Source organism: Diorhabda carinulata, chromosome X, assembly GCF_026250575.1.
Source record: "Diorhabda carinulata isolate Delta chromosome X, icDioCari1.1, whole genome shotgun sequence".
Taxonomy (NCBI): domain Eukaryota; kingdom Metazoa; phylum Arthropoda; class Insecta; order Coleoptera; family Chrysomelidae; genus Diorhabda; species Diorhabda carinulata.
The window spans coordinates 63,652,976-63,677,989 of NC_079472.1; the positions used below are offsets into that span (position 1 = coordinate 63,652,976).

Genomic DNA, 25,014 nt, shown 5'->3' on the forward strand with positions numbered 1-25,014 from the left:
TTTTCTACCTTTGGGTGATTAATATTCAAATAAGTGTTTTTAGTGATAAAATACTATTAAATCAAATTCTATAAATTAACTTATGATGGGTCCGCACGAGACAGATTTTTGTTTGTACAGATATCTGTACAGACTATGAAGTCGGAGTAAAAAAATTTACATTTACATTTGGATAGAATGTCTGTACAGGCTTTTAGTTCGAAAATACAATTTAAATTTCTTAGCTGCGATAAATACGCAGACTTACACGCACACTCCGACTTTTGGATCGCTCCGACATTTATATGTACTGTCTAGTTTGTACAGACAAAATTCTATAGAAGTCTATATTGTGTGTACCCACCATTAGTACCAGTCAACTTGCTAGACTTGCTATCCATAAAATAAGATTAGCAAGGAACTGCGGACGCTAGGAAAGCCGTTAGGCGGGATTTAGCGAAACAGGCGTATAGCTTGGCCCCCTGTATCCCAATTACCACCCCTGCGTGCAGTCGTTTTTGTTTGCAAAAACGTTTCTTATGTTGACATTCACTCCCAACATGTTTACAAAGGGTGCAGAGAATTCAAGGACGGACGTACAGACGTCCATGACGAACAACACACTGACCGGCTATAATGTAAGGATTGCGAAAGAGTAAGAAGCCATCCTGAGAAACCGAAGGGATCTCAACTAGATGATCCCTGATGTTAGCATATTCTGCATACATAACATCTTAGATACTGCTTAGGATATGCCAAGATTTGTGCAAGGTGGGTTCCAAAAATGATGAACAAACAACAACTTGTGGAATTTCTTTATATCTGTGAAATTTTTAGACTCTGTTGTCACTGGAAACGAGATCTGGGTCCACTATCTGACACCGGAAACAAAAAAAAACAATCCCGTGAAAACATCCAAGTTCGCCGAAGCCGAAGAAGTTTAAACAAATTATGTCTGCCGGCGAGGTTATGGCGAATGTCTTTTGGGAAAGGAAAGGATTGTTGTTGTTGTTGTTGTGAGAATTCCTGCCTACTATAACAACACTACTGTCAGATGTTGAAGAACCTTCGGCTCGCGATTCAAAACAAGAGTTGAGGCATGCTCACAAATGCAGTGTGTCTCCATCAGAACAACGCGCGTCCGCACACCGCCCGTGTCCCAACTGATTTGAATGGAATACCCTTACAACCAGACTTGACCTCCAAAGATTACCATAACTTCCGTGAATTAAAGGAGGGACGGATTCCACGACCGATGAAGAGCTGGAAAAAGAGGTTTTGAACTATCTTCGCGACACGTCAACAGACTTATACGACTCGGGCATAAAGAAGATGGTACACCACAAGCAAAAATGCATTGATCTAAACGGCCATTATGTCGAAAAATAGACCTTTCCAAACATGTATTTACTCAATGCCAAAAAACATGTTTTGCATTGTAAAAATTCATTAGGAAAACATTGTTAGTTAACAATTTGGCAGCACTGATTGGCAGCCCGCAGACGTCAATACGGCATTTCGCTACCTCAGAGCTATGGAGGGTAGAGGTAAGGAGAACCATCTATGTGCTACAGAAAGTGCCCATCAAATTATTTACGTTAGGGAGACGCTACTATCGTATGAATGTAAATTTTAAATAAAGCGACGACACTAGTCATTTAAAATTTTTTAACACTGCATATTCAAATAAGACGGACGGAAGACTGAACTGAACGATCATATGATATCTCGTCCGACAGAAGCGCCATTCTGGTCAAATTTTGAATTATAATTTACCGTCTACTAGCGGACAGTTTTTAAGCTAAGCTCCCATATGAGATGATACTCCTTACCTCTACCCTCCATACCTCAGAGCAACAGTGAGACATTTCATTATATTTCAGTTAAACAGTGGGATATCTGAGTTGTCTAAGTACCGTACGTTTTTAATTGATTAACACAATAATTAATATTGTTTTGTTGTCATGTTTTCATCTAGAGCATTGAAAATAATGAAGAATTCTAGAAAGTTGGCCGATCAAGATGAAACACAAATCAAACTTATGAAAGGTAAGTGCATTTAACGTTTTACTTAGGCGTTACATAACCTAATTTAACCTTACCTTCAACCTAATATTTAAGAATGTAGCCTTACTGATGTTAATTAATCCATGCTATTTAAAATAAATTAATTCCATAAATTTTATCAGTTGAAGCGTATGATTGTTTGTGACTGTTGAGACAATAATTGACAGTGCCGCTGTCTGACGAAATACGATCTTTATCTGTTTTCTTTGTGCTAAATTTCTAAAACCGATTTATTTCGATCGTAATTTTTATAATGTAGATTAGAGAGCGCAATAGCCGTCTTTCTTACATTACCGGAACAGTTTACTCAAGTTTCTCGAAGTGTCTTTAAGGCCGCTTGACATAATGCAATATAACGTGCAAGAAATTGCATGCAAGTCTGTGTAAACAGTAACAGTAAACAAATTCCTAACCTCAAATTTTTACTAATATTTTGTACCTCAATGAAAATAACGAAGTTTTACGAAAGTCAGCTCATCTGCATGCTTTTGATCAAGAAATATTCCGTCTTGCATTGCACTACACGTTGTATAGTATCATGTCAAGCGGCCTTTACGAAATTATGCCGTTTAAAATAAAAATGTAAACATAAGTGTATGACAACAAGAGTTTGGTATTTTCCTCCTCCAGTAGAACGAAAATGTCGCTAAGTTTCAAGCTAGATACTGACAAAAGATGAAAAACTATTTTGTGTCTTTTTGAAACATCGTTTTGTTTCTCCTTTTTCTTCTCGTAATTTATTAATGCAAAATTTTCTATTAAAAATATGTTTTATTTCTTTTATTCTCAGTTATATTTGTTGTAGAAAAACGAATGAGAAAAATTTAAACCCAATTCCAAATTTTACTTATACTAATTTCTATTCCTGTTTGAATCCATTTGCGATGGGCTCGCGTTGATCTTGTTCTCGTTTATGAAGTTGGAAGAATACCACCAATCGACCGCTTAACATGAAAAGAAAGACTAACGCCGGTGCCGTCCTCTCGAGCTTATCTGCTACCATATAATGGGAATAGACAGCCATCAATGTTAACATGAGAAGTATGATGTTGGACAGGTTTTTAATTTTATCTGCAAAAAAAAAAAAGAAATTGATCGTTAGTTGATTTTAGCAGCACATTTTTACAACAAATAATTATACTTGTATACTTTATCTGTTAGTAACGAAGAAGGAATGTCAAAGGTATCAAAAATATCAGAACTTATATACCGGGGCAAGTTTGAAATAAGCGTTTTTGCAGAAGGTGTCTCATATGCAATATAAGTTTTCATACAAGTGAAAATTTCTGCAATTTAAATATATCGTAACTAGATAAGAGTTGTTTCTAATTCTATGGAGGGTACAATAGTTTTACTTTCTTTTTCACGGAACACACACACATAGTTGATCAAATAGTTTAATAATTTTAATAGTGGAGATTCGATGCTTGAAGATCGTTCGCGCTTGGGTCGTGGGATATTGACGTTAGAAAGAAAACAATAGAAAACTAACCTATTATTAGTACTCGTCCATTATTGAGCTCCATTGGATGCTTTACTTTGCTATTTAGAAGTATTAGGTACCGTATAAGCGAAGCCTCGAGTGGAGGTGTGTAAACAGCCGCTTACTCTGTCGAAAGATGATCGTTTTATTGGAAGTGTTTCTTGCAATGAAAAATAGGTTTATCTTAACATCCAAGATATGGGAAATCAGTAGTTAAACAAAGGACAATTACCAGAATTCGTCGCAAAAAAAATAGTATACTTTCAGTACTATTAAAACCAAGAAATATAAACTCGTGGCCATAAATAACGCACAACCATTTATTTCAAAATCAAAACCTGAAATATTAATCTTTTGGGTTCTTTTTTTTCCATCACAAAAAGTTAGAGAATTTTAAATGTTAGTGATAAAATGTAGCAAAATTTCTTATCGGCAAGTAACTGTTTTTGCGGTATACCAACTTGTGGATAACTGTAATTTAAGTCAATCAAGGTGTGTTAAACTCGAGACTAGTTAAACAGAAAATGAATAGATTTAGGCAGTTAAGTGAACGCGAAGCTGAGTTAGTTGGACAGGGACAAAGTTATCGTGAAGTGGCAAATCTGTTTGGCGTACACCACACAACCATTGTCAGATTGATGCAAAGATTTCGAGAGACCGGTTCACATTCTAGGAAGCCTAGACAAGGACGTCCTTCAATTTTAACTCCTCGAGATGAACGTTTTTTGCAATTAAATTCATTAAGAAATCGGTCAATGACAAGTGTCGAGCTCAACAGCCTTTTACGAGAAGTCCGAAATGTAAATATCTCTGATAGATCAATAAGACTCCTTCAGAATGCTGATCTACACCGCAGAAGAGCTCTCCAGGCACCTTTGCTAACCAAAACATCGTGTTTCTAGACTAAGATTTGTAAAGCAACATTTAGATTGGAAATTAGAAAATTGGTGCCAAGTTTTATTCACTGATGAGACAAAAATCAGTCTAAGAGGTCCAGATGGACGTAATCAAACTCGAAGACGGCGAGGAGAAAGATTTGCGCAGTATTATTCCCAGGGAGCCGTTCCAAGGAGGGTCTATCATGTTTTGGGAGGAATTTGTTTTGTTGCCCGCACAAATTAGTGTCTCTTCCTAGACCCGCCCTTAACGCAGCAAGATACATAACTGACATTCTTAAAAATCACGTCGTTCCGTTTGGCCATTTATTTGCGATGATTTTCGTTCAATGCATGATAATGCTAGACCAGGCACGTTGCGGCAGATGTTTTGAATTACCTGAAAGAAGTAGGAGTTCATACCCTGGACTGGCCACCAAGAAGTGCAGATATGAATCCTATCGAGCACGTCTGGGACATTTCAAAACGCCGCATTCGTCGTCAAAATCTATTTCCTCGAAATTTAAATGAGTTTGAGCAAGCGGCATTAGAGGAATGGGAAAACATACCTCAAGAAGTGATACAGCACCTAATTGAAAGCATGCCCAGGAGAATGTTAGCAACAATTACATCCAGAGGAACATTGCAATGGACGGGTGAGGCGAATGTATGAGATTTTATGTGCGAAATATCCAGTTTTAGTTAACCAAAAGAGGGTTCTCTTAGAATAAGACATTGCTAAACCATATGCCGCGAAAGTTACGTGAAAAAAGATCTAAGAACTGATATTGAACTCCTACCACACACGCGAGAAAAAATTTAATCCAGAGGAGATGTTGAAAATGTTATGCGAAAACTTTGAACATTCAAGCTCGAAGATTGGCTTTATCTAGGTCACAAAGAGCTTGCTGAATAATAAGGATTTTTGTATGATTATTATATAAACAAAGTGACCATTGGAAACTGGCGTCATTCATAAGACATCCTCTACAATTTAAAGCAATGAAGTTACATTCGATATTTCTTCTTTGGCCGATGGTAAAAAAACCAATTTAAACAAAATTCGTGTCATTTATTTCTTAAAATCTCTAAACCATTTCATCTTTACGATCAAAAAGTTACGTGGACAAAAAACAATGTTTTTTAATTTGCATCGTATTTTTTTGGAAAACTTAATATTAATCTACATAGAATTCCAGTATAAAAATTATATATAAAAACTTTTATAATATTATTATGTATTGTGGCTGAATCCTTTGTTATTTTCAACACTCACCGTATTTTTTGCTTTTTCCAAGTTAGAATAGAACGACTGACATCAATACCACAACCCAGAGTAGGACCGCACGACATATTTTTTTCCAAACCTCCTTCGCGGCCTAAGGGACCGTATTTAAATACATTTTACAGTTAGGTTGGAAAGTCCTGTGTCCTTGGAACATTACCCTATACTTGGTTCATTTGCTTTTGTTTTAGTTTTCATACTTTATTATGTTTTCTTCGACATAATTCAAATAATAATTGATTACATTAATTGTGCTAGGCTTCAGATTACCTGTACCTATTTTAGTTTATTTTGTTTTTAAGGGTATAAAAAACATGACGAAAAACATGTAAATATAACATGGAAAGATTGTTGTTACAAACTGAATTATTTATGTTTTTCGCAAAACACTGGTTACAATAATGTGGTTTTCCAAAACTAACACTGCAAAAATTAATCCCTTTTTTTACTATGAATTTTACATTTTTTTACTGTACCCTACTCCCTCTTCTCACCTTTTGACTTAGACCTATTTTTTTAATAGGCAATAGTTTTTTTTGGTTTATCAAAATAATATGTTTCCTTGGATCTACACCATATATGGAGTGTAAAAATACAAAAAAATATTTTTGGCCCAGGAAATAGTTTATCAATTTTGGTTGGGGCTCAACGTGTTAAATATTTATTAATTTTATGTAAAAAGAACTGTTTATTCACATTATTTTTTTTATCTACTGCTTGTTTATATGATTAAATGAAAAAAACGTACTAGAAATAGTTTTTTTCTCAGTATTAGACCTCTCGTTACCAATTTATCTCGTACTTAACCTATACTGGTAAATCCGCAGTTGTAGAATGAAAATCATGTCGGCGTCAGTCGATGTACAAATTATTTTCGTGAATTTAATTAAACAATAAATGCAAGTATAATATTTATCATGACTCTCCTCGACAGTATTTATAGTCACTTAACATTGACAAAATGTAGGTTGCGGTCAAAAATTCTGCAACAACTTACCAAAAATAAACACACGTTTCACGAATTCTACAAATAAAAGCTGATTTAATTTTCATGTTATTTTCATATAAACACACCAAACGGTTTCTACAAAATATAAAATTGAGAAGTATTTATTTTTTTAATCATCAGCATAAGAAGGTATAGGAAACACCTTCATCGCATAATCAGAAATTTCTTACTCAAAATATAAATGAGCCTTTTACATAAACAATATTTATTTTACAAGAAACAGCTGCATTGCTACCCCTAAAAAGTTGGCTCCGCACTTTGGAGATACAAAAATTTTGGAACTTGCCCAGGTTATTACAGATTTGTTCCACTTTGTTTCAAAACCGGATATAAACGAGCTGGTAGCGCATTTTCAAGGTATCCCGATTTTGACGGTTGTTCTGGATTATTCTATATTATTCACATTGGTCCATATTGTTCTATATTGTTCAATATTGTTCCATATTGTTCCGTATTGTTCTATATTGTTCTATATTGTTCTATATTGTTCCATATTGTTCTATATTGTTCCATATTGTTCTATATTGTTCTATATTGTTCTATATTGTTCTATATTGTTCTATATTGTTCCATATTGTTCTATATTGTTCTATATTGTTCTATATTGTTCTATATTGTTCTATATTGTTCTATATTGTTCTATATTGTTCCATATTGTTCTATATTGTTCTATATTGTTCTATATTGTTCCATTTTGTTCTATATTGTTCCATTTTGTTCTATATTGTTCCATTTTGTTCTATATTGTTCCATTTTGTTCTATATTTTTACATATTGCTCTATATTGTTCTATATTGTTCAATATTATTCTATATTATTCAATATTGTTCTATATTTTGTTCAAATATTTTGTTCAAATTAATTTTTAAACTAAACCATACATTTGAGGTATCGCGATTGTAATCTTTGTTCTGAGTTGTTTCAAATTTGTTCTCAATTGGTCTAGAATATTGCTCTTGGAAACAAAATATTTTGCAGGATTAAAGGAAAATTTCCATAAATTCCTATTATACGGGTTATTCTAAGATGTTCAACCTTTTTCCTAGATTGTACTTATTGTTCCGGATTGTTACGGTTTGTTCTACTTAGTTTCAGAATGGAATAGGGCTTAGAATGAATCTACTAGGGGAAATTGAAAGGAAAATCTGATTTTTGAGCTGTAGGAAAGCATTTTGAGCTATAGCACTGCATTTTGAGTTGTGGGAGTGCATTTTCAATATATCGCGATTTTGACAGTTGTTCTAAATATTTTAATTTTGTTTACAATTGTTCTAGATTATTGCTTTAGAAAAAAAAATTGTTTCCTTATATTTTTAGGAATATTTCGAGAAACTCTTATTATGTGGGTTATTCTAAGATGTTCTAGTTTTTTCCTAGAATTTAGCAGTTGTTCCAGATTGTTTTATATTTTTTATACTTTGATCCAGAATGGAATAACCTGAAAATGAATCTACTAGGGAAAATTGTGAAAAAATCAGATTTTCGAGCGATAGGACTACATTTTGAGTTGTTGAACTTATCGCGTTTGTAAAGTTGTTTTTAAAAGTTTGTTCTTAATTCTAAATTATTGATTTCTAAAAAAAATTATTTTCCAGTTTTGTCAATTGTTCGGGATTGTGTCATATTTGTTCTCAATTGTTCTGAAATCCAAAAAAGAAAATATTTTGCAGGAATTTTAGGAAACCTGGAGAATTTGAGAAGCTCGGGCTCCTATATTTAGTTTAAGTCATTAACCTTGTTAGTTACTGAGCCGATAATTATGGCAACTAGGAAAAATTTAATTAAAGATACTGACAAAATGAATGGAAGATATTGATGTTGTTCAAATATGTTTGTGTTGGAAGACAGGGGACAATTTCTTGTAATGTTGTTTTAGCTTTCTCATTAGCTGTGCATCTAAATTCAAGATTTGATATTTGTAAAGCTCTTTCAGTTAAAGTATTTTCTGTACACTTCTAATTAAGTAGTTAATTTACGATGCGTGGGTTGCCATCGAATAGTTGAAGTAAAAACAAAGCGAACACACATTGTTACACATATAAATCTTAATGGACGGAAGAATATATAAAAAACGTTTGAAATAGACCGGTTTTCGTAGACACAGTTCAGTAAAATATTGACAGTGATTAATGTGAAAGGTATTAGAGATTGAAAGGTGATTTTTAAATTTCAAAATGGTACAATATACCGTTCAATATTATAAGTAATAAATGCATGAATTAGTTACTCCTTCTCACGTTAATTTCCAAATAAATAAGATAAAGTTTACAATAGTCGGCAGAGTTCTAGTTATTGAAGATGTAAACCAAAAATATGTTTAAAAAGCGGATTCATAGGTAAAGTGTAATGCGGTTTAACTTTTATTAATACAGATGTCGCATCTATTGTTTTAATAGTTAAAAATTCGCCATCGGATTTTGAAAAAAATTACAAATTACAATTATTATTATTTTATGCATTTCACTAAATTTTCAATTCAATATAGGGTAATTAAACACGGTCACCTGGTTTTTTGGCTCTAGAAAATCGAAAAATGGATGGATTTTAATGATCTTGGTCTCAAAATGTTCCATTTTACGGCGGATTTATAAAAAAAAATTAGTAGAAATAGCTGGAATGAAAATTTCTCATAGTTTTACTGTTTTAAATCGTAAAAAAAAACGGTTTTGCAAAATAATCCTTTACAAAAAATTATCTCATTATCAGATAAAGTTCTTATATTTTTTTTGTATTCTACATAAATTAATAAACAATTTAAAAAAAATCCAAAAAGAATGATTTTTTCAGTTTTTATAGCTTAAAATGACATCGATGAAAAACAATCAATTTTCGTGAATAGTTTCGTACTATATTCTTCAATGTTTATAGTTTTTGGACCGTTAAAAATCAAAAAATAGATAAATTTTATAATTTTGGTCTCAAAATGTTCCATCTTACGATGAATTTATGAAAAACACGGGGGTAGTGGCTGAATTTGCGGTTTTTAATAGTTTTAAACCTTAAATAGTAGAAAAACTTTTTTTTTCAAAATATTCTTTTTTTTATGTAAATTGCGAAAAAAAATATACGAACTTGATTCCACGACGTCAGAAACAGTTACGAAGGATTATATGTAGAAAGTCATTTTTTTGCATTTAAAGTCATGAAACTGTAAAAAATATTTATTTTTTTCAATTTTCGTATTTTTTTTATAAATCCGCTGTAAAATGGAACATTTTGAGACCAAGATCATTAAAATCCATCCATTTTTCGATTTTCTAGAGCCAACCTAACCTAACCTAACTTAACCTAACCAAAAAACCAGGTGACCGCGAAAGTGTATAATTACCATAATTTTTTGTAAAGGATTATTTTGCAAAATCGTTTTTTTCACGATTTAAAACAGTAAAACTATGAGAAATTTTCATTCCAGCTATTTCTACTAATTTTTTTTATAAATCCGCCGTAAAATGGAACATTTTGAGACCAAGATCATTAAAATCCATCCATTTTTCGATTTTCTAGAGCCAAAAAACCAGGTGACCGTGAAAGTGTATAATTACCCAATATAAATTTTAGAACATTATAGAATAAACTGGTAATTTCCATTTCATACTGTACATCCAATCCGAAATGCTTGCTGAATAAACATTAAAAAAAGTATACTACTGATTATTGTATTATTATATAACTTTCTATTAAATATATCATTTTATAAAAATTAGAAAATACCGAAAGTGGAGAATCGTGCAATGAAGTGATTGTTTAGAATTCCATTGAAGCAATGGCCTTCCTGAAGCTAAAGCTACAGAAAAGTGATGAAGAAAACTTATTGAAAACAAGGATTTCGGAAGATATTTCGAAGAAAACGCGCTAATGTACAAAGGACAATAAAATATTATCTAGATAAAAGTCCTTTCAACGTTTAACACCCTAGGCAAACACAGGTATCAAGCGTTTCTAAAAAGACATCCTTTACTGATTCATGGAACTTCCAGAAGCGTTACATCTTCAGTTGTTAATGTAACTGAAAGTTGGTTTATTAAAGTTCTAAATTATCCCAATGAAAAAAAATTTACGAAAATTCTTGAAGATAGAACGAGAATTTATAATAGAGATGAAACCTGCTTTTTGCAGTACCCTAAGTAAGACAAAGTATTGGAATTAAAAGGAAAAAGAATGCGTATGAAGTAGATGGAGGCTTGGAAAAATCTAATCTACTTTATCGGCAGCAGGTTTTATGTCTCCGCCCCTATGAGCGCATTCCAGTAAATATTGTTGATAGTGTGTAAAAGATCTATTTGAAAATTTAGTTCTTTGTGTTCATACTGAAGACGAATTGTTGATGATGTCGTAAGCAATTTTCCTTACTTGGAGATGCCCAAATTGAAATAACAATCTGATATACTGCCAATAGTTGAGCACTTAGCTTAAACTTTAACAATCAAATTGATCAGAATGATGAAAATTTTTGTTTATTAAGTGGCTACTAAAACTAACTAACGCTGGTTAACAAAATTTAAGCTGAATTGGATAGGTTACTGGAACCGAAGCAAAAACATTGCTATTATCTGAAAGAACACATTGAAGAATCTTTTTTAAAAAGTCGAATGAAAGACCTCAGTCTTAAGGTATGTACTCCGGAGCTCCAAGTGACTAGATCAGCAATTGCTTGACAGTACTCTAGTGGTTCGTTTCGTGCGAAATATTTGACACGATTTCCACACCAAGTAGCTTCTGAGGTAAGCTATTTTTTGTATCAACCCAGACGTCAGTAATTGATAGAGGTCTTCTGGAAGTTCCAAATTTGCTTACTAAATCATTCAGTTTGGCTTGTGAAAAACAATATAAAATGGTCATTTTCAGTTTATATTTCCTGAATTATCTATCCAGAATATGTGTGTCTCAACCTTATTATTGTCTTTAAAAAAGAGAGTGGCTCCTGGATTACTACGACTGTAGTTTTCGATAAGAAAAATGAGAATAGAAAGTAGGAGTTATAATAAATGAGATTGAGATTAAGAACGTTATTTATTCGTTGTTGATTTCCAAGTACTTTTTCTTTTTGTTTTTATAATTTCAATCGTTCAGTTTTGCTGTTAGTTTATAGTTGATTTATTAGAATCTTTAATTTTTACTTCTTTCTTTTATGTCTTTAAATATGGCCAATCATTTTCGAGCGGCATAGAACTGAACAGTTACTCATTCAGAACGTAATTAATTTCCACTTAAAATAATTTAGTTGTCAAGAGGTGCGTGATGAGTTTGTCTTAGTTTTTATTTTATTTTCTTAATTATTAACAACTAAACGGTATTACGTGAGAAGTTATCAATATGTATAATCAATCAAATTCTACTATACGAAATGGTTCGTTGAAAGTAGACATTAGACGTGTTTATAAAAAATTTAGCATGTAAAACTTACTTATATGTTTTTTTTATAAATGTATATAATTAGAAAACCCACAATATGCGCATAAATATGCAAATCGTTTAGTCAAAATACGCAAAAAATATTTTAAAATAATTTAAAAAATAAGCAAAGATTTAATTGTTTTTTCACATAGGTATTGAACTAAATTTCTTTAAGTTCTTAGACCTTTTGATATATTAATGCATCCAAATGTTCCTGATTTCATTACACAAAACAAATTGTCCCTAGCTATAAACAAAGATTTTGTTTCTCGGCTAAATATAAAAAAAACTTATTTCCACATCAACTGATGTAATAATTGCTGACAATTTCTCCCAACCACGTAATTTTTTAAAAATTATGCCTGTGACATTTATAAAAAGCTTGGGAAAGAAAGGTACTAGATAATATGAAATAAAAATTTGGCTCAATAATAATTTACTACTAATTTACTATACTTTGAATTATGCTAATTCATCGTAAATTGTGGAATTCTGCCACAAAAGAATAAGATCTTCCAAGCAGAAATGTCTTTGTCAATCTCCGGAACTTATTAAATGAATTTGCCACTTTTGATTCTAAAGGTAGCTTAAGCTATAATTTTTTGATATTGAAAGTGATGGAAGGTGGTAATCATTAAGTAAATGTCCATATTTGTTCTTCTAGTAAAGTAACTATGAATGGATCTCTCACATGAGTTGTAAAAGTGTTTGCGTTTAAACAGATTCTAAAATGAAAAGAGCGGAAAGGATTGAAATTTTGTATTTTTTAAAACTGAATTCGCAATGCTTTAAACCACACAAACCATAAATTTAATATTTTTGTGAATTAGAGATAGATTCGAAGAGGTGCAAACTACAAGACCTCCAGAAAGGCAAACTATAGCGAAGATGCGATTCGAACGAGTGGTAAGTTGTTAAAGCAGTACAAGAATTGAAATGTTTAGACACATATTTATTGGCAAAACAACAAATTAGGACACAACTGAAGTTTTCTCGGTGTTTATACAGCCCGTTGCGTCAGACCAGGACTTGATAGAATGTAAAGGTTGTACATCTGGACCACTCCAAGTTACAGAGGTGTCATTTGCGACACCAAGTTAATTTACCATTAATTCGTAAGTCTGTGATATCATTGATGAATGTCAAAAAAACCCTGCCAACTGCCTACTACCAGTTGTTTTTCACATTCAAGGTGAGATACAAACCAATCTAAAGAAACACTTCATATGCCATAATACTCTAGTTTGTTATCCAGAATTTTATAATCAACACAATCGAAAGCCTTAGAGAAATCACAATAAACCGGAGCCGTATAAAAATTAATATTAAGTGAATCAGAATAAAGCTTGATTTTTATAAACGAAAATTGTTGCTTTATTTCTGAGTTTTCGAATAATTGCTTAACGTCAGTAAAGTATTCGAAGATTCGTTCTGAAATAAATCTTCCAATTGACAAACATTCTCGCAATAAAATATACGGTTTCCAACCAAGCAGCTCCATCTTGTAATAATGGGTTGAGGTGAGATAATTTTTCTTCATAGAATTGAACCCTTATAGGCGCTTTCATATCTGAAATTAAATAATTTACAAGACGAAAAATGTTTCCTACTCTTTTCAGCAACCCCAGTCACAGCATGAGTAATATACCACACTTTTCCCGTACTCATACGTAGTTCTTTGTATGGCTTAATCCATGCTAACATTGAACTGACTTTAGGCATTCTACTAATAAAAATTAATAAGATATTATCTGTTCAAAAGCACTAAATAAATAACAGCCGACACAAATTGGTCTTCGCCCAACAAAACTCTGGATTAAGGGTTTAAAACGACTTATATAACAGCTTTGTTTGTTTAATTATGCACAATATGCGAATGTTTAGAAAAATTTGTATTATGTAAAATTTGTTCTTTGCATATTTGGGTTTCCCTAATGATGAGTGATACTTACGATTTGGCCAAAAAGCCATTGCACTACCACAAAGAATTTCTAATCCACCAACAGTTCTCCTATACCATTTTGATGGAATTTTAAAATCCAACATCTCCGAGAACGGAAAGACTTTCGCATACTTCACGTATTCTTTTCTCTGAAAAAGTAAAATTATTTCAATTAAAATATGGACTAGTGATTGCTAAATCAATTTCCCGGAAATTGACATCAACAACATTGTTTCTATTGAATCTGAATCCTAGTTTGCCCCAGTCTTTACCAAATGTTATAAATACTGTCACCAAAATTCAGACCAGTGGTTGTTAAATCAATTTCCCGGAAATTGACATCAACAACATTGTTTCTATTGAATTTGAATCCTAGTTTGCCCCTGACTTTACCAAATGTTATAAATACTGTCACCAAAATTCGGACCAGTGGTTGCTAAATCAATTTCCCGGGAATTGACATCAACAACATTGTTTCTATTGAATCTGAATCCTAGTTTGCCCCAGTTTTTACCAAATGTTATAAATACTGTCACCAAAATTCGGACCAGTGGTTGAAAAATCAATTTCCCGGAAATTGACATCAACAACATTGTTTCTATTGAATTTGAATCCTAGTTTGCCCCTGACTTTACCAAATGTTATAAATACTGTCACCAAAATTCGGACCAGTGGTTGCTAAATCAATTTCTCGGAAATTGACATCAACAACATTGTTTCTATTGAATCTGAATCCTAGATTGCCCCAGTCTTTACCAAATTTTATAAATACTGTTACCAAAATTGGGACCAGTGATTGCTAAATCAATTTCTCGGAAATTGACATCAACAACATTGTTTCTATTGAATCTGAATCCTAGATTGCCCCAGTCTTTACCAAATTTTATAAATACTGTTACCAAAATTGGGACCAGTGATTGCTAAATCAATTTCCCGGAAATTGACATCAACAACATTGTTTCTATTGAATCTGAATCCTAGTTTGCCCCAGTCTTTACCAAATGTTATAAATACTGTCACCAAAATTCAGACCAGTGGTTGTTAAATCAATTTCCCGGAAATTGACATCAACAACATTGTTTCTATTGAATCTGAATCCTAGTTTGCCCCAGTCTTTACCAAATTTTATAAATACTGTCACCAAAATTCGGACCAGTGATTGCTAAATCAATTTCCCGGAAATTGACATCAACAACATTGTTTCTATTGAATCTGAATCCTAGTTTGCCCCAGTCTTTACCAAATGTTATAAATACTGTCACCAAAATTCGGACCAGTGGTTGCTAAATCAATTTCCCGGAAATTGACATCAACAACATTGTTTCTATTGAATTTGAATCCTAGTTTGCCCCTGACTTTACCAAATGTTATAAATACTGTCACCAAAATTCGGACCAGTGGTTGCTAAATCAATTTCCCGGGAATTGACATCAACAACATTGTTTCTATTGAATCTGAATCCTAGTTTGCCCCAGTTTTTACAAAATGTTATAAATACTGTCACCAAAATTCGGACCAGTGGTTGCTAAATCAATTTCCCGGAAATTGACATCAACAACATTGTTTCTATTGAATTTGAATCCTAGTTTGCCCCTGACTTTACCAAATGTTATAAATACTGTCACCAAAATTCGGACCAGTGGTTGCTAAATCAATTTCTCGGAAATTGACATCAACAACATTGTTTCTATTGAATCTGAATCCTAGATTGCCCCAGTCTTTACCAAATTTTATAAATACTGTTACCAAAATTGGGACCAGTGATTGCTAAATCAATTTCCCGGAAATTGACATCAACAACATTGTTTCTATTGAATCTGAATCCTAGTTTGCCCCAGTCTTTACCAAATGTTATAAATACTGTCACCAAAATTCAGACCAGTGGTTGTTAAATCAATTTCCCGGAAATTGACATCAACAACATTGTTTCTATTGAATCTGAATCCTAGTTTGCCCCTGACTTTACCAAATGTTATAAATACTGTCACCAAAATTCAGACCAGTGGTTGTTAAATCAATTTCCCGGAAATTGACATCAACAACATTGTTTCTATTGAATTTGAATCCTAGTTTGCCCCTGACTTTACCAAATGTTATAAATACTGTCACCAAAATTCGGACCAGTGGTTGCTAAATCAATTTCCCGGAAATTGACATCAACAACATTGTTTCTATTGAATTTGAATCCTAGTTTGCCCCTGACTTTACCAAATGTTATAAATACTGTCACCAAAATTCGGACCAGTGGTTGCTAAATCAATTTCCCGGGAATTGACATCAACAACATTGTTTCTATTGAATTTGAATCCTAGATTGCCCCAGTCTTTACCAAATGTTATAAATACTGTCACCAAAATTCAGACCAGTGGTTGTTAAATCAATTTCCCGGGAATTGACATCAACAACATTGTTTCTATTGAATTTGAATCCTAGATTGCCCCAGTCTTTACCAAATGTTATAAATACTGTCACCAAAATTCGGACCAGTGGTTGCTAAATCAATTTCCCGGGAATTGACATCAACAACATTGTTTCTATTGAATTTGAATCCTAGATTGCCCCAGTCTTTACCAAATGTTATAAATACTGTCACCAAAATTCGGACCAGTGGTTGCTAAATCAATTTCCCGGAAATTGACATCAACAACATTGTTTCTATTGAATCTGAATCCTAGTTTGCCCCAGTCTTTACCAAATGTTATAAATACTGTCACCAAAATTCAGACCAGTGGTTGTTAAATCAATTTCCCGGAAATTGACATCAACAACATTGTTTCTATTGAATCTGAATCCTAGTTTGCCCCAGTCTTTACCAAATTTTATAAATACTGTCACCAAAATTCGGACCAGTGATTGCTAAATCAATTTCCCGGAAATTGACATCAACAACATTGTTTCTATTGAATCTGAATCCTAGTTTGCCCCAGTCTTTACCAAATGTTATAAATACTGTCACCAAAATTCGGACCAGTGGTTGCTAAATCAATTTCCCGGAAATTGACATCAACAACATTGTTTCTATTGAATTTGAATCCTAGTTTGCCCCTGACTTTACCAAATGTTATAAATACTGTCACCAAAATTCGGACCAGTGGTTGCTAAATCAATTTCCCGGGAATTGACATCAACAACATTGTTTCTATTGAATCTGAATCCTAGTTTGCCCCTGACTTTACAAAATGTTATAAATACTGTCACCAAAATTCGGACCAGTGGTTGCTAAATCAATTTCCCGGAAATTGACATCAACAACATTGTTTCTATTGAATTTGAATCCTAGTTTGCCCCTGACTTTACCAAATGTTATAAATACTGTCACCAAAATTCGGACCAGTGGTTGCTAAATCAATTTCCCGGGAATTGACATCAACAACATTGTTTCTATTGAATCTGAATCCTAGTTTGCCCCAGTTTTTACAAAATGTTATAAATACTGTCACCAAAATTCGGACCAGTGGTTGCTAAATCAATTTCCCGGAAATTGACATCAACAACATTGTTTCTATTGAATTTGAATCCTAGTTTGCCCCTGACTTTACCAAATGTTATAAATACTGTCACCAAAATTCGGACCAGTGGTTGCTAAATCAATTTCTCGGAAATTGACATCAACAACATTGTTTCTATTGAATCTGAATCCTAGATTGCCCCAGTTTTTACCAAATGTTATAAATACTGTCACCAAAATTCGGACCAGTGGTTGCTAAATCAATTTCTCGGAAATTGACATCAACAACATTGTTTCTATTGAATCTGAATCCTAGTTTGCCCCTGACTTTACCAAATGTTATAAATACTGTCACCAAAATTCGGACCAGTGGTTGCTAAATCAATTTCTCGGAAATTGACATCAACAACATTGTTTCTATTGAATCTGAATCCTAGATTGCCCCAGTCTTTACCAAATTTTATAAATACTGTTACCAAAATTGGGACCAGTGATTGCTAAATCAATTTCCCGGGAATTGACATCAACAACATTGTTTCTATTGAATCTGAATCCTAGTTTGCCCCTGACTTTACCAAATGTTATATATACTGTCACCAAAATTCAGACCAGTGGTTGTTAAATCAATTTCCCGGAAATTGACATCAACAACATTGTTTCTATTGAATTTGAATCCTAGTTTGCCCCTGACTTTACCAAATGTTATAAATACTGTCACCAAAATTCAGACCAGTGGTTGTTAAATCAATTTCCCGGAAATTGACATCAACAACATTGTTTCTATTGAATTTGAATCCTAGTTTGCCCCTGACTTTACAAAATGTTATAAATACTGTCACCAAAATTCATACCAGTGGTTGTTAAATCAATTTCCCGGAAATTGACATCAACAACATTGTTTCTATTGAATTTGAATCCTAGTTTGCCCCAGTCTTTACCAAATGTTATAAATACTGTCACCAAAATTCAGACCAGTGGTTGTTAAATCAATTTCCCGGAAATTGACATCAACAACATTGTTTCTATTGAATTTGAATCCTAGTTTGCCCCTGACTTTACCAAATGTTATAAATACTGTCACCAAAATTCAGACCAGTGGTTGTTAAATCAATTTCCCGGAAATTGACATCAACAACATTGTTTCTATTGAATTTGAATCCTAGTTTGCCCCAGTCTTTACCAAATGTTATAAATACTGTCACCAAAATTCAGACCAGTGGTTGTTAAATCAATTTCCCGGAAATTGACATCAACAACATTTTTTCTATTGAATTTGAATCCTAGTTTGCCCCTGACTTTACCAAATGTTATAAATACTGTCACCAAAATTCGGACCAGTGGTTGCTAAATCAATTTCTCGGAAATTGACATCAACAACATTGTTTCTATTGAATCTGAATCCTAGATTGCCCCAGTCTTTACCAAATTTTATAAATACTGTTACCAAAATTGGGACCAGTGATTGCTAAATCAATTTCCCGGGAATTGACATCAACAACATTGTTTCTATTGAATCTGAATCCTAGTTTGCCCCTGACTTTACCAAATGTTATAAATACTGTCACCAAAATTCAGACCAGTGGTTGTTAAATCAATTTCCCGGAAATTGACATCAACAACATTGTTTCTATTGAATTTGAATCCTAGTTTGCCCCTGACTTTACCAAATGTTATAAATACTGTCACCAAAATTCGGACCAGTGGTTGCTAAATCAATTTCCCGGGAATTGACATCAACAACATTGTTTCTATTGAATCTGAATCCTAGTTTGCCCCAGTCTTTACCAAATGTTATAAATACTGTCACCAAAATTCGGACCAGTGGTTGCTAAATCAATTTTCCGGAAATTGACATCAACAACATTGTTTCTATTGAATTTGAATCCTAGTTTGCCCCTGACTTTACCAAATGTTATAAATACTGTCACCAAAATTCGGACCAGTGGTTGCTAAATCAATTTCCCGGGAATTGACATCAACAACATTGTTTCTATTGAATCTGAATCCTAGTTTGCCCCAGTTTTTACCAAATGTTATAAATACTGTCACCAAAATTCGGACCAGTGGTTGCTAAATCAATTTCCCGGAAATTGACATCAACAACATTGTTTCTATTGAATTTGAATCCTAGTTTGCCCCTGACTTTACCAAATGTTATAAATACTGTCACCAAAATTCGGACCAGTGGTTGCTAAATCAATTTTCCGGAAATTGACATCAACAACATTGTTTCTATTGAATTTGAATCCTAGTTTGCCCCTGACTTTACCAAATGTTATAAATACTGTCACCAAAATTCGGACCAGTGGTTGCTAAATCAATTTTCCGGAAATTGACATCAACAACATTGTTTCTATTGAATCTGAATCCTAGTTTGCCCCAGTTTTTACCAAATGTTATAAATACTGTCACCAAAATTCGGACCAGTGGTTGCTAAATCAATTTCTCGGAAATTGACATCAACAACATTGTTTCTATTGAATCTGAATCCTAGTTTGCCCCTGACTTTACCAAATGTTATAAATACTGTCACCAAAATTCGGACCAGTGGTTGCTAAATCAATTTCTCGGAAATTGACATCAACAACATTGTTTCTATTGAATCTGAATCCTAGATTGCCCCAGTCTTTACCAAATTTTATAAATACTGTTACCAAAATTGGGACCAGTGATTGCTAAATCAATTTCCCGGGAATTGACATCAACAACATTGTTTCTATTGAATCTGAATCCTAGTTTGCCCCTGACTTTACCAAATGTTATATATACTGTCACCAAAATTCAGACCAGTGGTTGTTAAATCAATTTCCCGGAAATTGACATCAACAACATTGTTTCTATTGAATTTGAATCCTAGTTTGCCCCTGACTTTACCAAATGTTATAAATACTGTCACCAAAATTTGGACCAGTGGTTGCTAAATCAATTTCCCGGAAATTGACATCAACAACATTGTTTCTATTGAATTTGAATCCTAGTTTGCCCCTGACTTTACCAAATGTTATAAATACTGTCACCAAAATTCAGACCAGTGGTTGTTAAATCAATTTCCCGGAAATTGACATCAACAACATTGTTTCTATTGAATTTGAATCCTAGTTTGCCCCTGACTTTACCAAATGTTATAAATACTGTCACCAAAATTCGGACCAGTGGTTGCTAAATCAATTTCCCGGAAATTGACATCAACAACATTGTTTCTATTGAATTTGAATCCTAGTTTGCCCCTGACTTTACCAAATGTTATAAATACTGTCACCAAAATTCGGACCAGTGGTTGCTAAATCAATTTTCCGGGAATTGACATCAACAACATTGTTTCTATTGAATTTGAATCCTAGTTTGCCCCTGACTTTACCAAATGTTATAAATACTGTCACCAAAATTCAGACCAGTGGTTGTTAAATCAATTTCCCGGAAATTGACATCAACAACATTGTTTCTATTGAATTTGAATCCTAGTTTGCCCCTGACTTTACCAAATGTTATAAATACTGTCACCAAAATTCGGACCAGTGGTTGCTAAATCAATTTCCCGGAAATTGACATCAACAACATTGTTTCTATTGAATTTGAATCCTAGTTTGCCCCTGACTTTACCAAATGTTATAAATACTGTCACCAAAATTCGGACCAGTGGTTGCTAAATCAATTTCCCGGGAATTGACATCAACAACATTGTTTCTATTGAATCTGAATCCTAGTTTGCCCCAGTTTTTACCAAATGTTATAAATACTGTCACCAAAATTCGGACCAGTGGTTGCTAAATCAATTTCCCGGAAATTGACATCAACAACATTGTTTCTATTGAATTTGAATCCTAGTTTGCCCCTGACTTTACCAAATGTTATAAATACTGTCACCAAAATTCGGACCAGTGGTTGCTAAATCAATTTCTCGGAAATTGACATCAACAACATTGTTTCTATTGAATCTGAATCCTAGATTGCCCCAGTCTTTACCAAATTTTATAAATACTGTTACCAAAATTGGGACCAGTGATTGCTAAATCAATTTCCCGGGAATTGACATCAACAACATTGTTTCTATTGAATCTGAATCCTAGTTTGCCCCAGTCTTTACCAAATGTTATAAATACTGTCACCAAAATTCGGACCAGTGGTTGCTAAATCAATTTCCCGGAAATTGACATCAACAACATTGTTTCTATTGAATTTGAATCCTAGTTTGCCCCTGACTTTACCAAATGTTATAAATACTGTCACCAAAATTCAGACCAGTGGTTGCTAAATCAATTTCCCGGAAATTGACATCAACAACATTGTTTCTATTGAATTTGAATCCTAGTTTGCCCCTGACTTTACCAAATGTTATAAATACTGTCACCAAAATTCAGACCAGTGGTTGTTAAATCAATTTCCCGGAAATTGACATCAACAACATTGTTTCTATTGAATTTGAATCCTAGTTTGCCCCAGTCTTTACCAAATGTTATAAATACTGTCACCAAAATTCAGACCAGTGGTTGTTAAATCAATTTCCCGGAAATTGACATCAACAACATTTTTTCTATTGAATTTGAATCCTAGTTTGCCCCTGACTTTACCAAATGTTATAAATACTGTCACCAAAATTCGGACCAGTGGTTGCTAAATCAATTTCTCGGAAATTGACATCAACAACATTGTTTCTATTGAATCTGAATCCTAGATTGCCCCAGTCTTTACCAAATTTTATAAATACTGTTACCAAAATTGGGACCAGTGATTGCTAAATCAATTTCCCGGGAATTGACATCAACAACATTGTTTCTATTGAATCTGAATCCTAGTTTGCCCCTGACTTTACCAAATGTTATAAATACTGTCACCAAAATTCAGACCAGTGGTTGTTAAATCAATTTCCCGGAAATTGACATCAACAACATTGTTTCTATTGAATTTGAATCCTAGTTTGCCCCTGACTTTACCAAATGTTATAAATACTGTCACCAAAATTCGGACCAGTGGTTGCTAAATCAATTTCCCGGGAATTGACATCAACAACATTGTTTCTATTGAATCTGAATCCTAGTTTGCCCCAGTCTTTACCAAATGTTATAAATACTGTCACCAAAATTCGGACCAGTGGTTGCTAAATCAATTTTCCGGAAATTGACATCAACAACATTGTTTCTATTGAATTTGAATCCTAGTTTGCCCCTGACTTTACCAAATGTTATAAATACTGTCACCAAAATTCGGACCAGTGGTTGCTAAATCAATTTCCCGGGAATTGACATCAACAACATTGTTTCTATTGAATCTGAATCCTAGTTTGCCCCAGTTTTTACCAAATGTTATAAATACTGTCACCAAAATTCGGACCAGTGGTTGCTAAATCAATTTCCCGGAAATTGACATCAACAACATTGTTTCTATTGAATTTGAATCCTAGTTTGCCCCTGACTTTACCAAATGTTATAAATACTGTCACCAAAATTCGGACCAGTGGTTGCTAAATCAATTTTCCGGAAATTGACATCAACAACATTGTTTCTATTGAATTTGAATCCTAGTTTGCCCCTGACTTTACCAAATGTTATAAATACTGTCACCAAAATTCGGACCAGTGGTTGCTAAATCAATTTTCCGGAAATTGACATCAACAACATTGTTTCTATTGAATTTGAATCCTAGTTTGCCCCAGTTTTTACCAAATGTTATAAATACTGTCACCAAAATTCGGACCAGTGGTTGCTAAATCAATTTCTCGGAAATTGACATCAACAACATTGTTTCTATTGAATCTGAATCCTAGATTGCCCCAGTCTTCACCAAATTTTATAAATACTGTCACCAAAATTCGGACCAGTGGTTGCTAAATCAATTTTCCGGAAATTGACATCAACAACATTGTTTCTATTGAATTTGAATCCTAGTTTGCCCCAGTTTTTACCAAATGTTATAAATACTGTCACCAAAATTCGGACCAGTGGTTGCTAAATCAATTTTCCGGAAATTGACATCAACAACATTGTTTCTATTGAATCTGAATCCTAGTTTGCCCCAGTTTTTACCAAATGTTATAAATACTGTCACCAAAATTCGGTCCAGTGGTTGCTAAATCAATTTCTCGGAAATTGACATCAACAACATTGTTTCTATTGAATCTGAATCCTAGTTTGCCCCTGACTTTACCAAATGTTATAAATACTGTCACCAAAATTCGGACCAGTGGTTGCTAAATCAATTTCTCGGAAATTGACATCAACAACATTGTTTCTATTGAATCTGAATCCTAGATTGCCCCAGTCTTTACCAAATTTTATAAATACTGTTACCAAAATTGGGACCAGTGATTGCTAAATCAATTTCCCGGGAATTGACATCAACAACATTGTTTCTATTGAATCTGAATCCTAGTTTGCCCCTGACTTTACCAAATGTTATATATACTGTCACCAAAATTCAGACCAGTGGTTGTTAAATCAATTTCCCGGAAATTGACATCAACAACATTGTTTCTATTGAATTTGAATCCTAGTTTGCCCCTGACTTTACCAAATGTTATAAATACTGTCACCAAAATTTGGACCAGTGGTTGCTAAATCAATTTCCCGGAAATTGACATCAACAACATTGTTTCTATTGAATTTGAATCCTAGTTTGCCCCTGACTTTACCAAATGTTATAAATACTGTCACCAAAATTCAGACCAGTGGTTGTTAAATCAATTTCCCGGAAATTGACATCAACAACATTGTTTCTATTGAATTTGAATCCTAGTTTGCCCCTGACTTTACCAAATGTTATAAATACTGTCACCAAAATTCGGACCAGTGGTTGCTAAATCAATTTCCCGGAAATTGACATCAACAACATTGTTTCTATTGAATTTGAATCCTAGTTTGCCCCTGACTTTACCAAATGTTATAAATACTGTCACCAAAATTCGGACCAGTGGTTGCTAAATCAATTTCCCGGGAATTGACATCAACAACATTGTTTCTATTGAATTTGAATCCTAGTTTGCCCCTGACTTTACCAAATGTTATAAATACTGTCACCAAAATTCAGACCAGTGGTTGTTAAATCAATTTCCCGGAAATTGACATCAACAACATTGTTTCTATTGAATTTGAATCCTAGTTTGCCCCTGACTTTACCAAATGTTATATATACTGTCACCAAAATTCAGACCAGTGGTTGTTAAATCAATTTCCCGGAAATTGACATCAACAACATTGTTTCTATTGAATTTGAATCCTAGTTTGCCCCTGACTTTACCAAATGTTATAAATACTGTCACCAAAATTCGGACCAGTGGTTGCTAAATCAATTTCCCGGGAATTGACATCAACAACATTGTTTCTATTGAATCTGAATCCTAGTTTGCCCCAGTTTTTACCAAATGTTATAAATACTGTCACCAAAATTCGGACCAGTGGTTGCTAAATCAATTTCCCGGGAATTGACATCAACAACATTGTTTCTATTGAATCTGAATCCTAGTTTGCCCCAGTTTTTACCAAATGTTATAAATACTGTCACCAAAATTCGGACCAGTGGTTGCTAAATCAATTTCCCGG

The 25,014-nt window shown here is 33.4% G+C and overlaps 1 protein-coding gene across 1 annotated transcript in view; it reads right to left on the minus strand.

Annotated features, from left to right (window-relative positions):
* LOC130901790 (novel acetylcholine receptor chaperone) overlaps positions 1-25,014 on the minus strand; it is a 32,909-nt gene continuing 7,895 nt past the window's right edge. The window contains exons 2-3 of the mRNA XM_057813391.1: positions 14,045-14,183; positions 1-3,117 (exon numbers count right to left, since the gene is read on the minus strand). Of these exons, the coding sequence (XP_057669374.1) occupies positions 2,906-3,117; positions 14,045-14,183 (351 nt within the window). The 3' untranslated portion in view covers positions 1-2,905. The remainder of the gene's footprint in view (positions 3,118-14,044; positions 14,184-25,014) is intronic.